Genomic DNA, 14,345 nt, shown 5'->3' with positions numbered 1-14,345 from the left:
AAAGCCCGGCTGCTCACTGGAAGGAAGGAGACTAGAGACAAAGTGGAAGTCCTTTGGCCACATCATGAGGAGACAGCAAAGCCTAGAGAAGGGAATGATGCTGGGGAAAGTGGAAGGCAAAAGGAAGAGGGGCCGACCAAGGGCAAGATGGATGGATGGCATCCTTGAAGTGACTGGACTGACCTTGGAGGAGCTGGGGGTGGTGACGGCCGACAGGGAGCTCTGGCGTGGGCTGGTCCATGAGGTCATGAAGAGTCGGAGACGACTGAACGAATGAACAACAACATGGGGACAGGATGAATGGGGTGGATTCAGCTCCACCAGAACTGGGACTCAACATTTAATCTCAGCATGAAGATTAAGGGTGCATTTACACTACAGGACGAATATGGTTTGATGCCACTTTTGCTGGTATGGAATCATTGGAGTTGTAGTATTAGAGCATCTTGAGTCTTCTCTGCCAAACAAACTACAAATCCCATGATTCCGCAATATTGTGCCATGGCAGTGAAGGTTGTGGAGTCTCCGGTGGCACAATGGATGAAACCAGGCATGGGCAAAGTTTCTAACTTGTAGGCTGCGTGTTAGCACTCCAACTAGGAGGACTGGCTGCCCGGTGATGGAAGGAAGGAAGGGAAGGAGGAAGGAAAGAGAGAAGGAAGGAAGGACAAAAAGGAGGAAGGGAAGGAGAAAGAAGGAGGGATGGAAGGAGGAAAGAAAGAAGGAAGGAGGGATGAAAGAGGGAGGGAAGGAAAGACAAAAGGGAAGGAAGGAAGGAAAAAGAGAAGGAAGGAAGGAAGGAAGAGAAGGGTGGAAAAAGAAAGAGGGGGAGAGAGAAGGAGGGAGGAAAGAATGAAGGAAAGACAAAAGGGAATGAAGGAAGGAAAAAGAGAAGGGAGGAAGGGAAGCATGGAAGGAAGGAAAGAAAGGATAAACGAAAGAGAAAAGGAAGGAAAGACAAAAGGGAATGAGGGAAGGAAAAAGAGAAGGGAGGAAAGGAAGCATGGAAGGAAGGAAAGAAAGAAAAGATAAAGGAAAGAGAAGGAAGGAAAGACAAAAAGGAAGGGAGGGAGGGAGGGAGGGAGAGAAGGATGGATGGATGGAAGGAAAGGAATAAAAGTAACAAGAGAAGGAATGACTAAGAGAAGGAAGGAAGGGAGAAAGAAGGATGGAAGAAGTAAGAGGAAGAGAGAGAAGGAGGGAGGAAAGAGGGAAGGAAAGGCATAAGGGAATGAAGGAAGGAAAAAGAGAAGGAAGGAAGGGAGGAAGGGAAAAATGGATGGAAGGAAAGAAAGGATAAAGGAAAGAGAAAAGGAAGGAAAGAGAAAAGGAAGGAAAGACAAAAGGGAAGGAAGGATGGAAAAAGAGAAGGGAGGGAGGGAGGAAGAGGATGGATGGATGGAAAGGAATGAAAGGAAGGAAGGAAGAAGAGAGGGTGGGGGGAGAAAAAGAAGGATGGAAGAAGAAAGAGGGAGAGAGGGAGGAAAGCGAGAAGGAAAGACAAAGGGGAAATAGGGAAGGAAAAAGAGAAGGAAGGAAAGATATAAGGGAAGGAAGGAATGAAGGAAAAAGAGAAGATGGAGGGAGGAAAAGAAGGAAGGAAGGAGGGAGGGGAGGGAGGGAAGGATAAAAGAAAGAGAGAAGGATGGAAAGCCAAAAGGGAAGGAAGGAGAAAGAGGGAGAGAGGGATAGAAGGAAGGACAAAAAGGTGGAAGGGAAAGAGAAAGAGGGAGGGAAGGAGGAAGGAAAGAGAGAAGGAAAGGAAGGATAGTGTGGTGAAATAGAGGAGGGACTGAGAAAAGAGCCCAAGGGGTAGCATATGGCTCCCGGGCTTGGGTTTACCCATACCTGGGTTAAAAACCTGTGGCGGCAGGACTGCTGACCAAAAGATCAGCAGTTCAAATCCGGGGAGAAGGGTGAGCTCCCATCTGTCAGTTCCAGCTTCTCATGCAGAGATATGAGAGAAGCCTCCCACAGGATGATACAACACCTGGGTGTCCCCTGTGCAACATCCTTGCAGATGGCCAATATGCTCACACCAGAAGCGACTTGCAGTTTCTCAAGTCACTCCTGATATGAAAAAAACAGTGAAGGTGGTGCTAAACTGCATTACTTCCACAGCTCTACACTGAAATTCTGCACGGGTCGAGTGACCAAACGAGGAACACACACATCAAAACAGAAGGAAAACAGCTCAGAGAGAATGGTTCTCACGATATGTGGAGACTGTCTGCTCATTCCAATCACTGTCCGGTTTATTCTTCTCAGCAGGCGGTCCATGATGAGCTGGATGTGAGCGGCGGTAGGGCCCTGAAGACAGGAAACAAGCAGAAACCATTCAGGCAGGATTTGGGCACAGCTGTTCCCAGATAGATTTGCACCGCGCAGAAGTGCAACAGGTTCTGCAAAAGTCTTTGCCCACCAGACAAACTTCCTATTGTTCTTCTCTAAATGATCTCTACTCCTGTATGCTTCACATAATAATGGAGGAGGACACTTCTAATTAAGCAAGAAAAAGCTCAAAACTGGTAAAATTTGGAGTGTAAATACTTATATGGCTACCACATCAATGTCCCTTACTAATGACCAATCAACAGGTGGCTATATCAGGAGGATGAAAACATCCACCTTTCTCTCTTCTGCATGACTCAGTGTGAGTATCTTCTTAGGTTCTGTGTTTATTTATTTATTTATTTACAACTAGCTATCCCCTGCCACGCATTGCTGTGCCCTATATGGGGGTTCTGTGTGCCAAGTTTGGTTCAATTCCATCGTTGGTGGGGTTCGGAATGCTCTGTGATTGTAGGTGAACTATAAATCCCAGAAACCACAACTCCCAAATGTCAAGATTCTATTTTCCCCAAACTCCACCAGTGTTCACAACCCAGGCTTCGAACCACCAACCTTTCGATTGGTAAGATTTATTTATTTATTTATTTATTTGGTAGTTTTGTATACCGGTCTTCTCACCTCCATTCGAGGGACTCGGGCCGGTTTCCAACATCAATATTACAGACCGTCATTAAAACATCACATTTCTAAATCACACTAAAACATTAAAACATTGAAACAATTAAAATGGCAAAAATACAATCATATGATTACAGTGGTCAGTCGTCACCAAAGTCCTTATTCGTCGTCATCCATCCATATCACAGGATCATGGCTCATTCGTTGGATGCCAATCCCCAAAGCCAGGTTTTCACCTGTTTCCTGAACGTTAAGATTGAAGGGGCAGTTCTGATCTCCAGTGGAAGGGAGTTCCAGAGTCGAGGGGCCACCACTGAGAAGGCCCTGTCTCTCATCCCCACCAGCCACGCCTGTGAGGCCGGTGGGATCGAGAGCAGGGTCCCTCCAGACGATCTTAGTAATCTTGATGGCTCATAGGGGAGGATACGTTCGGACAGGTAAATTGGGCCGGAGTCGTTTAGGGCTTTATAGGTTAAGACCAGCACTTTGAATTGTGCTCGGAAGCTGACTGGCAGCCAGTGGAGCTGGCGCAACAGAGGAGTAGTATGCTCCCTGTACCCTGCTCCTGTTAGTAACCTGGCTGCCGCATGTTGGACTAAATGAAGCTTCCGGGCAGTCTTCAGAGGCAACCCCACGTAGAGAGCGTTGCAGTAGTCTAAACGGGATGTAACCAAAGCGTGGACCACCGTGGCCAAGATGTATTGCTGCTGGTGATTAACCAGCTGTGCTAAAGCTTGGCATATCCTGATTGTATATTTGTATATATTGCAACAGTGAAGATGAAAGCCTCTTGATATTTTGGATGAAAACCTAAATCCATGAGTTTACTAATAAACAGTGTGTGTAGATAAGGTCAGATGCTGGCAGTTGAACTTTGCTGATAGACAGGCTGAAGCACATGTGTTCGCCGTGAAATGTGTTTTTGCTTGCTTCGGGGACACTCGCTATCCAGCTTGCAGCAGTTCGGGGAGGTTATGATTTGGAAACTATCAATCACTTCATGTGCCCACATCCCGCGACATGAATCCCAATGTCAGCAGAATGGTGGGGCAAAAATAAAGTAAGTGAAATAAATAACTTACTCACCACTTCCTTACGATCCAAAACCTCCAGGATATTGCTAAGCAGCTGTGAACAGGCTTCATGATCAGGCTTGTTGAAATTATCATCCAGCTGCCCACTTAACTGGTCTACAAAGAGTGGTAACAGAACATCACGGCACTCTGCGAAAAGGAGAAGGAAATGTGACAGTCAATTCACACATCAGGGTTTTAAAAATTTGATCCTGTCAATTTATTGATTTTTACTCGATCTCCTGGTGGCACAATGGTGCTGGCAGGACTGCTGACTGAATGGTCAGCGGTTCAAATCCGGGGAGCGGGGTGAGCTCCCATCTGTCAGATCCAGCTTCCCATGTGGGGACATGAGGGAAGCTCCCCACAGGACGGTAAAACATTTGAGTGTCCCCTGGGCAATGTATTTGCAGATGGCCAATTCTCTCACACCAGAAACGACTTACAGTTTCTCAAGTCGCTATATAAGGAGGATGTAAGAATCCATCTTTCTCTCTCCTGTGTGACTCAGTAACCCTTCTCCCCAGAATCTCGGTGTTTACAAACAAAAGGAATTGTATGGAAAAACAAGATTAATCCCACTGTGTCCTTGGCAGAAATTATTACAAGAGTCGAATACTTGAGAATCCTATAATTTCACTTTAACTGCAGTGGTTGCATCCTATGGAATTCTAAGATTTGTACTTTGGAGATTACTAGAACTGAGAAATCAAGATCACCTTCCATAAACCACTGATCCCAAGATTCCACTAGATTTTGTCCTACCAAATCAAGCAAAATTATTGTGCTATGGGTTGTTGTAGGTTTTTTTGGGCTATATGGCCATGTTCTAGAAGCATTTTCTCCTGACGTTTCGCCTGCATCTATGGCAAGCATCCTCAGAGGTAGTGAGGTCTGTTGGAACTAGGAAAATGGGTTTATATATCTGTGGAATGGCCAGGGTGGGACAAAGGACTCTTGTCTGCTGGAGCTAGGTGTGAATGTTTCAACTGACCACCTTGATTAGCATTTGATGGCCTGGCAGTGCCTGGAGCAATCTTTTGTTGAGAGGAGATTAGATGTCCTTGTTTGTTTCCTCTCTGTTGTTGTGCTGTTCTAGCGTTAGAGTTTTTTAATACTGGTAGACAGATTGTGTTCATTTTCATGGTTTCCTCCTTTCTGTTGAAATTGTCCACATGCTTGTGGATTTCAGTGGCTTCTCTGTGTAGTCTGACATGGTGGTTGTGAGAGTGGTCCAGCATTTCTGTGTTCTCAAATAATCTGCTGTGTCCAGGTTGGTTCATCAGGTGCTCTGCTCTGGCTGACTTCTCTGGTTGAAGTAGTCTGCAGTGCCTTTCGTGTTCCTTGATTCGTGTTTGGGCAATGCTGCTGCGTTTGGGGGTCCCTCTGTAGACTTGTCCACAGCTGCATGGTACACGGTCGACTCCTGCAGAGGTGAGAGGATCCCTCTTGTCCTTTGCTGAACGGAGCATTAGTTGGATTTTCTTGGTGGGTCTGTAGTTAGTTTGTATGTTGTGTTTCCTCATCAGCTTCCCTCTGCAGTCAGTGGTTCCCTTGATGTATGGCAGGAACACTTTTCCTCTGGGTGGATCTTCGTCTTGACTCTTGTGGCTTGTTCTTGGTCTTGCAGCTCTTCTGATGTCTGAGGTGGAGTCTCCATTGGCCTGGAGAGCCCAGTTGAGATGGTTCAGTTCATCTTGGAGGAGGTGGGGTTATTGTGCTATAATTGTGTAGATTGAAAGGGCCCTGAGTTGTTGAGTCGACCCAAAATACACCGGGGGATTAAATTGATAGACCTGGAATCTCCTTCCAACTCTGCGATTCTGATTACAACTACTTATACAAATAATCTATTCACGAACTCAAGTTTACCCAGAGAATTGACGTTTATTTTGGTCACATAAAATGCTTTGAAATGCTGCTGAAACTTGAACCCACTGCCTATGTGACGCAACTGGCTGGGAGTCAGCTGCATTAAGATCACTACTGACCAAAAGGTCATGAGTTCGAAGCCAGCTGGGTTGGAGTGAGCTTCCAACCATTGTGTGTAGCTTCCTGTCAACCTTTGCAGCCCAAAAGACAGTTTATTTTATTTATTTATTTATTTCGTGCATTTCTACCCCGCCCTTCTCAACCCCCGAAGGGGACTCAGGGCGGCTTACAAAAGGCACAATTCAATGCCAACATAAACAATAAGATAAAATATATATCAACAACAATTATAAACAATTAAAACAATCAATTATATATCACAATCAGAGTATGCTCAATGTTCGCCAGCTCAGAATCCGTAGTTCATTCCACATTGTCAAATCCTATCAATTCTAGTCGTCATTGTCCTTTGTCTATCTGCCAGATTACCCAAAGGCCTGGTCCCATATCCAGGTTTTTAGTTTACTTCTAAAAGAGAGGAGGGATGTCGATGACCTAATTTCCCCGGGGAGTGAATTCCACAGGCAAGGGGCCACCACCGAGAAGGCCCTGCTCCTTGTCCCCACCAATCTCACTTGTGATAGCGGTGGGGTCGAGAGCAGGGCCTCCCCAGAAGATCTTAAACTCTGAGGCGGGACGTAGAAGGAGATGCGTTCGGACAGATACACTGGGCCGGAGCCATATAGGGTTTTGTAGGTCAGAACCAGCACTTTTGAATTGTGCTCGGAACTGGATCAGCAGCCAATGGAGCTGACATAACAGAGGGGTGGTATGCTCCCTGTATGACGCTCCGGTTAGTAATCTGGCTGCCGCCAGTTGCATCTGTCAAGTAGGAAATTTAGGTACTGCTTATGCAGGGAAGCTAATTTAACTAATTTACAAGGCCATAAAATCTCCAGCAAGCAAGCAAAAGAATGAGGAAGTACTCCATCAGTGTCACAAATGGACAGTGAAGCGACAGCTCCCCTGGTGGCCAGAATACCCTCATGAAAACTGGAAAGTTAAATAGCCTCTGTGTTTCTGTCTATATATGTTGTGTGTCTATGGCACTGAATGTTTGCCATGTATATGTACGTTGTAATCCACCCTGAGTCCCCTGCGGAGTGAGAAGGGCGGAATATAAATACTGTAAATAAATAAATATGTTCTATTGAATGCTTTACACCAATTGGTTCCCCCGTACCTCAGAAAAAGTAGTCAGGATCCCTGGCCCTGAAAAGGAAGAGGGCAACTCACCAGCTTGATGGAACAGATCGCTGTCCACAACCTTGGTCATGCAGTTGAGTTTCTGACGGACGAGCTGGTTATCAGGGATGCTTTGGATGAATTTGCTGAACAAGACACTGAATAGAAGGGCATGGGGAAGAAAAAGGTTTCATTCCATTGACATTTTCAGCACCACTTTGGCTTCCTATTCCAAAAACTACTTCCCTCGAACCTTATTTATTATTATTATTATTTCACAGTTTTGTATACCGAGCTTCTCAACCTCGTTGAGGGACTCAGCCCGGTTTACAGCCATAAAAACATATACATTCATTAAAATATCATATATCACAAATTACACATTAACTTTAAAATACACTAAATATAAAACTACAGTGGTCAGTCGTCCTATTAAGATGGATCTATATCCACTTCCATCCAGAGTCCTATGGTGTTGTCTCATTCCTCGAAGGCCTGACTCCACAGCCATGTCTTCACCCGTTTCCTAAATGTTAGGATGGATGGGGCGGTTCTGGCCTCCAGAGGGAGAGAGTTCCAGAGTCGCGGGGCCACCACCAAGAAGGCCCTGTCCCTCGTCCCCACCAGCCGCGCTAGCGAGGCCGGTGGGACCGAGAGCAGGGCCTCTCCAGATGATCTTAGTAATCTTGATGGTTCGTAGGGGAGAATACGTTCGGAGAGGTAAACCGGGCCGGAGTCGTTTAGGGCTTTATAGGTCAACACCAGCACTTTGAATTGTGCTCGGAAGCTAATCGGCAGCCAGTGGAGCTGGTGTAACAGCGGAGTGGTGTGCTCCCTGTACCCAGCCCCCGTTAGTAATCTGGCTGCCGCGCGTTGGACTTGCTGCAGCTTCTGGGCAGTCTTCAAAGGCAACCCCACGTAGAGAGCATTGCAGTAGTCTAAGCGGGATGTAACCAAAGCGTGTACTACCGTGGCCAAGTCAGCCCTCCCAAGGTATGGACGCAGCTGGCGCACAAGTTTTAATTGTGCGAATGCTCCCCTGACCACCGCTATGACCTAGGGTTCCAGGCTCAGCTATGAATCCAGGAGAACTCCCAGACTGCGTACCTGTGCTTTTAGGGGGAGTGTGACCCTGTCCAGCACAGGCTGTAACCCCGTACCCTGTTCGGTCTTACGACTGACCAGGAGTACCTCTGTCTTGTCTGGATTTTGTTTCAATCTGTTGTCCCTCATCCAGTCCGTGACAGCGGCCAAGCACCGGTTCATGACCTGAACAGCCTCCTTAGTGGTAGGTGGAAAAGAGTGTTAGAGTTGGACATCATCTGCATACAGATGACATCGTACCCCAAAACTCCGGATGATCTCTCCCAACGGCTTCATGTAAATGTTAAACAACATAGGGGACAGTATTGAGCCCTGCGGGACTCCACAGTGCAATGGCCGAGGGGTCGAGCAGGAGTCCCCTAGTGACACCTTCTGGGAGCGACCCTCGAGAAAGGACCGGAGCCACTGCAAGGCAGTGCCCCCAAGACCCATTCCTGCGAGGCGTCCCAGAAGGATACCGTGGTCGACGGTATCGAAGGCCGAAGAGAGGTCCAGTAGAACCAACAGGGACACACTCCCCCTGTCCAGTTCCCGGCGCAGATCATCCACTAAGGCGACCAAGGCTGTCTCAGTACCATGTCCTGGCCTAAAGCCAGACTGTGCTTTAGACCTTACAACCAAAATATACAGTAACAACAATTAAAATAACTACTGGTATCACTATAGGTTGGCATTAGGGCTGGGCGGTTTCGTTCGTTAAATTCGTAATTCGTTAATAATTCGTTATTTTTCTTGATAACGAAGCGATAACAAACCATCCAGGAGCAACTAAAAAACGAAACGAATTTTTAAAGCTATTTCGTAATTGTTTTGTAATTGTTTCGTTATTATTTCCGTATGTCTGGTGCAAGTTTTATAGTTGTTTCCCTCCCCTCTCCCTGGTTGCAAGCGGTCGGCATTTACCCCACTTCCGGGTCCCTGGCCTCTGCTTAAGTGGATCAAATTCTCCTCTCTTCCTGTCGTCACCTCACCTCGTTCCTCACTCTGGCCTGCGTGCATTGGGCAAAGAGACACAGCAGTGCAGCACTCAGAGACCTGCCTGTTGCCTGCCTAACCTCTTTCCTTCTCCAGGTTAAAATGATTATATTTATTATATTTCTTATTATATTTATTATTATTAAGAATGGATGGCCATCTTTCAGTAGTGCTTTGACTGTGCCTTACATGCAGGAAGGCAGAAAGTGGTTTGTTATAATTATAATTATAATTATTATTATTATTGGGAAGCATTGTCAAACCAGAATAGAGATCTCAGCCCTCCTCTCTTTCCCCCCTCTTTCCTTCTCCAGGTTAAAACGATTATATTTATTATTATATTTATTATTATTAGGAATGGATGGCCATCTTTCAGTAGTGCTTTGACTGTGCCTTACATGCAGGAAGGCAGAAAGTGGTTTGTTATTATTATTATTATTATTATTATTATTATTGGGAAGCGTTGTCAAACCAGAATAGAGATCTCAGCCCTCCTCTCTTTCCCCCCCTCTTTCCTTCTCCAGGTTAAAATGATTATATTTATTATATTTATTATTATATTTATTATTATTAGGAATGGATGGCCATCTTTCAGTAGTGCTTTGACTGTGCCTTACATGCAGGAAGGCAGAAAGTGGTTTGTTATAATTATAATTATTATTATTATTATTATTGGGAAGCATTGTCAAACCAGAATAGAGATCTCACCCCTATTATTTTCAGTTGCGCAACCGCGTCCGCCATTTTAACGAATTGATTCGTTAATATTAACGAAATTTCGTAAATATCAAACTTTTTAAAAGGAAAATTTCGGAATTCTTTTAAATATTGAAACGCAAAAAACCCCAAAAAACGAATCGATTTTAGAAACAAATTTTTCCGTTGTTACCCAGGCCTAGTTGGCATCCTATTAGGGATACACACTCCTGAATTTACATGCAAGCACTCCTTTTGGGTTTTATAGCTACCTGAGCTCCACCGGATCAAAGACCAGTTTGACATCATTGATTATGCTTGGCAAATATTTTAAAGCAGCACCCTGCAACATACAGAAAAGGGAGAAAGGTAAGAATAATCTATTTGAGAACATACTATATTACATATCAACGACACAAGTTAGTTAGGCTTGCTTTGTCTTGGCTATATTTATTTATTTATTTACGACATTTATACGCCTTTCTCACCCCAAAGGGGACTCAGAGCGGCTTCTTTGACATGAGAAATAAATCGTATTTTCCCTTTTTACCCTTTGAAAACGAAAGATTACATACAAATACAACAAATGGTACCAGTCTAGGAAAGAAATAATGTAGATATCTCTTTCTTTACTCTAGCTAACCTGCTTGGTTTGACACACATCTTGCCTGCCTCTCCAGGCATCTCTGTTTTGCAGAAGGATTGCAACTATAGTGAAAATGCAAACTACTCTATGTATGGTAGGCTAAGACAATATCCTGCAGGACAACCAACATTGGAGGACTTATTTGCAAGCAAATTATATGAATTGGCAACATACATGACAAGGTTCAGATCATTTTGACAGGTTGGCACTAACCTTGATCTTAACAGCCTCCTCCAGTGGCCGGTCCATGAGGACGTTAAAGGAGAGGAAAAGCTTGCGGATGGCATTGTTAAACTCATCACCGTCTTCACTTTTGCCATAAAATCTACGAGAAGGAAGAATATTGGTAAGTACCTAGAAGTCTGTTGTTTAACACCTATATGTGACCACTTGCTCTGCTGGTTCGAGGTTTTGGGCTTGAGTGTTACCAGTACGCAGATGACACTCAGATTGTGTTGAAGATGGAAGGCCGTCCGGACTCTGTACCCGATTGTTTCCATCAGTGCCTCGAGGCCGTGACTGGATGGCTGCGTGCCAGCAGGTTGAGCGTGAATCCAGCAAAGACGGAGATGCTATGGCTGGGTCGACCGGGCAGTGGGGATATCCAGCTGCCTACCCTGGATGGTGAGGAGCTACGCCTGTCATCGTTGGTCAAGAGTCTGGGAGTCCTTTTGGACCCTCTGCTGATGATGGAGGCCCAGGTCTCCGCCATTAGCAGAACCGCCTTCTTCCACTTGCGGCAGGCTAGACGGCTGGCTCCCTCCCTGTCCAGGGATGACCTAGCTCCCGTGATCCAGGCTATGGTCATCTCAAGACTGGACTACTGTAACGCCCTCTACATTGGCCTTCCTCTGTCGGTGATCCGGAAGCTCAAGCTGGTACAAAATGCAGCCGCTCGGCTTCTTGCGAGAGCTCCAATGAGATGCCACATAACCCCAATCTGACTGCAGCTGCATTGGTTACCAATTGAGCAACGGATCACTTTCAAAGGGATGGTACTCACCTTTAAGGCCTTGCGTGGTCTGGGGCCAATGTACCTGAGGGACCCCCTCACTCCCTACCAACCCAGAGATCCCTCCGTTCTGAGGACCAAGATCTATTGGAAATTCCCAGTGTCAAGACCTTGCGTCTAACAGCAACCAGATGCAGAGCCTTTACAGCAGTGGCACCATCACTCTGGAATACTCTGCCACCTGAAGTCAATGCCTTGGCAGGACTTATCACCGTTCCGCAGGGCATGTAAGACATATTTGTTTCGACGGGCTTTTGATCTTTGATCTTGCTGTTTTTTAACATTGTTTTAGATTTTAGTCTGTTCTTGTAAGCCGCTCCGAGCCCTAGGGGAGTGGCGGCATATAAGTTTGAATAATAAATAAATAAATAAATAAAGTCTCTCTAGAAATATCTAGATTGTCCAGCATGACTGGAAGAAGTTGACCAAGGAGAACAATCGGTGAATAATCAAAGCTGCGAAAGTCAAAGCCGTAAGCAAAACGGTGTTTTGCAGGACCTTCTCAGTAGTTGCCCCCAGGCTCTGGAACTCCCTTCTTAAACAGACTAGGGCCACTCCTATTTTAAAATTCTGGAATTGTGGCCATTGGTAATTGAACTTGCCCAATGGAAATTAGTACTGAATTGGCTTCTAATTTAAATATGTATGAGTGTTATATAATATTATGTCTCTGTTTTTAATGATTTTTCTGTATGTCTTGGTTGTTGGTAATTGCAATGCTTTCCATATGTTGGAAACCACCCTGAGTCCCCTCGGGGAGATAGGGCAGTATAATAATAATAATAATAATAATAATAATAATAATAAACAACAACAACAACAACGCTTGGGAAGTGTTCGACTTGTGATTTTGTGATAGGAAATCCAGCATATAGATCTCGTTTGCTGTGACATACTGTGTTTTTGTGTCAGTAAAATAATAATAATAATAATAATAATAATATCAGGACAATTAAATCAGCCTCTGGTGGCGCAGTGGGTTAAACCTTTGTGCCAGCAGGACTTAAGACCGACAGGTCAGAGGTTGGAATCTGGGGAGAGCGCGGATGAGCTCCCTCTGTCAGCTCCAGCTCCCCATGAGGGGACATGAGAGAAGTCTCCCACAAGGATGGTAACACATCAAAACATCCAGGCATCCCCTGGGAAATGTCCTTGCAGATGGCCAATTCTCTCACACCAGAAGCAATTTGCAGTTTCAGGGTCAGCTAACACCTCCCAACAAAGATTACCTCCAGGCAGAAAGCAGCCAGGCTTTGAAGCTGCAAGGCCATTAAGTGCTAATCAAGGTGACCAATTGCAGCATTCACAGTTGCTTCAAACAGGCAAGAGTTCTTTTTCCCACCCCAAACATTATTCCACAGATATATAAACCTCACTTTCCTAGTTTCCAACAGACTTCACAACTTCTGAGGATGCCTGCCATAGATGTGGATGAAATGTCAGGAGAGAACGCTTCTGGAACATGGCCATACAGCCTGGAAAACTCACAGCAACCCACATTCCTATTGTCTTTTCGCACTTATGATTGTACAGCATCTTTCCTAAGCAGTGTGCTTACGTATCCTTCCAATAATAATAAAGAAAGTAAAATAATAAATGTAATAACAACAATAAAAATAATGAATGTAATAATAATAATAATAATAATAATAATAATAATAAATAGAGTAAAATAAATGTAATAAAATAATAATAGAGTAAAATAATGCATATGTAATGATGTCAATAATAGAGTAAAATAATAAATGTAATAAAATAATAGTAATAACAGAGTAAAATAATAAGTAACTTTGACTCGAGTATAAGCTGAAGGAAGCATTTTTGGCCTAAAAAAGGGGCTGAAAAACTAGGCTTATACTCGAGTATATACAGTACTACATTACATTATATTGTATTACATTATATCTATATATATAAGAAGCTTTAGGTCGTAATTAGGCGGTCAAAAACGGCTAAACCACCGGACGAAATCTCACCACATTTGCCCTGCTCATACCTCTCCCCCCAAGGTATGACCAACAACCCTCAAAACACCTATACGCAACAACACAAACGCACAATACCCAAAAAACTGCCGCAAGAGGAATACGATGAGGAAGGACTCTATTTCCCAGCTTTCCCCGTGCCCAAATCTCCCTCCGCATGCGCACTGCCGTGGGAGGAATACGATGAGGAAGGACTCCATTTCCCAGCTTTCCCCGTGCCCAAATCTCCCTCCGCATGCGCACTGTCGCGGGAGGAATACGATGAGGAGCAGGGTAGAAAAGGAAGGAAGGGGAGAGGAGGGAAAGAAGGAGAGAAGGAAAGAAAGGAAGGAAGATAGAGAAGGAAGGAAAGAGAGGAGGGAAAGAAGGAGAGAAAGAAAGAAAGGTAGAGAAGGAAGGAACGAGAGAAGGAAATAAAAAAGTGAAAGAAGGAAGGAAGGAAGGAGAGAAGGAACGAAAGAGGGAAGGAAGGAAGGAAAGAGACAAGGAAGGATGAAACCAAACCGCAAAGGAAGCGAGAAAAGAAACAGGTAGAGAAGGAAGAAAGAAGAAGAGAAAGAAAAAGAGGGAAAGAAGGAAAGAGGGAGGGAAGGAAGGAGAGAGAAAAAGAAGGAGGAGAAAGAGGGAGGGAAGGTTTGCCACAGCAACGTGTGGCAGGTACAGCTAGTTATAAATAAAAAGGACATAAATTCCACTTTGAACAGTGCAACTCCTTAATAAAAATATTGCATAGACTGCAGCCTTAGAATAGCACAAAGGGACATATA

At 44.7% G+C, this 14,345-nt stretch overlaps 1 protein-coding gene across 2 annotated transcripts in view; it reads right to left on the bottom strand.

Annotated features, from left to right (window-relative positions):
• The window catches only part of DOCK5 (dedicator of cytokinesis 5), a 204,389-nt gene that overhangs the window by 75,499 nt on the left and 114,545 nt on the right, over nt 1-14,345 (bottom strand). For both annotated transcript variants that reach the window (XM_067470674.1, XM_067470675.1), the window contains exons 23-27: nt 10,795-10,906; nt 10,208-10,278; nt 7,212-7,318; nt 4,057-4,193; nt 2,215-2,310 (exon numbers count right to left, since the gene is read on the bottom strand). In XM_067470674.1, coding sequence (XP_067326775.1) covers nt 2,215-2,310; nt 4,057-4,193; nt 7,212-7,318; nt 10,208-10,278; nt 10,795-10,906 — 523 coding nt within the window. The remainder of the gene's footprint in view (nt 1-2,214; nt 2,311-4,056; nt 4,194-7,211; nt 7,319-10,207; nt 10,279-10,794; nt 10,907-14,345) is intronic.

The sequence above is a fragment of the Anolis sagrei genome, chromosome 7 (assembly GCF_037176765.1).
Source record: "Anolis sagrei isolate rAnoSag1 chromosome 7, rAnoSag1.mat, whole genome shotgun sequence".
NCBI classification, from domain to species: Eukaryota; Metazoa; Chordata; class Lepidosauria; order Squamata; family Dactyloidae; genus Anolis; species Anolis sagrei.
Note: the sequence above shows the minus strand (reverse complement) of the source record. Positions and strands in the feature narration are given on the sequence as shown.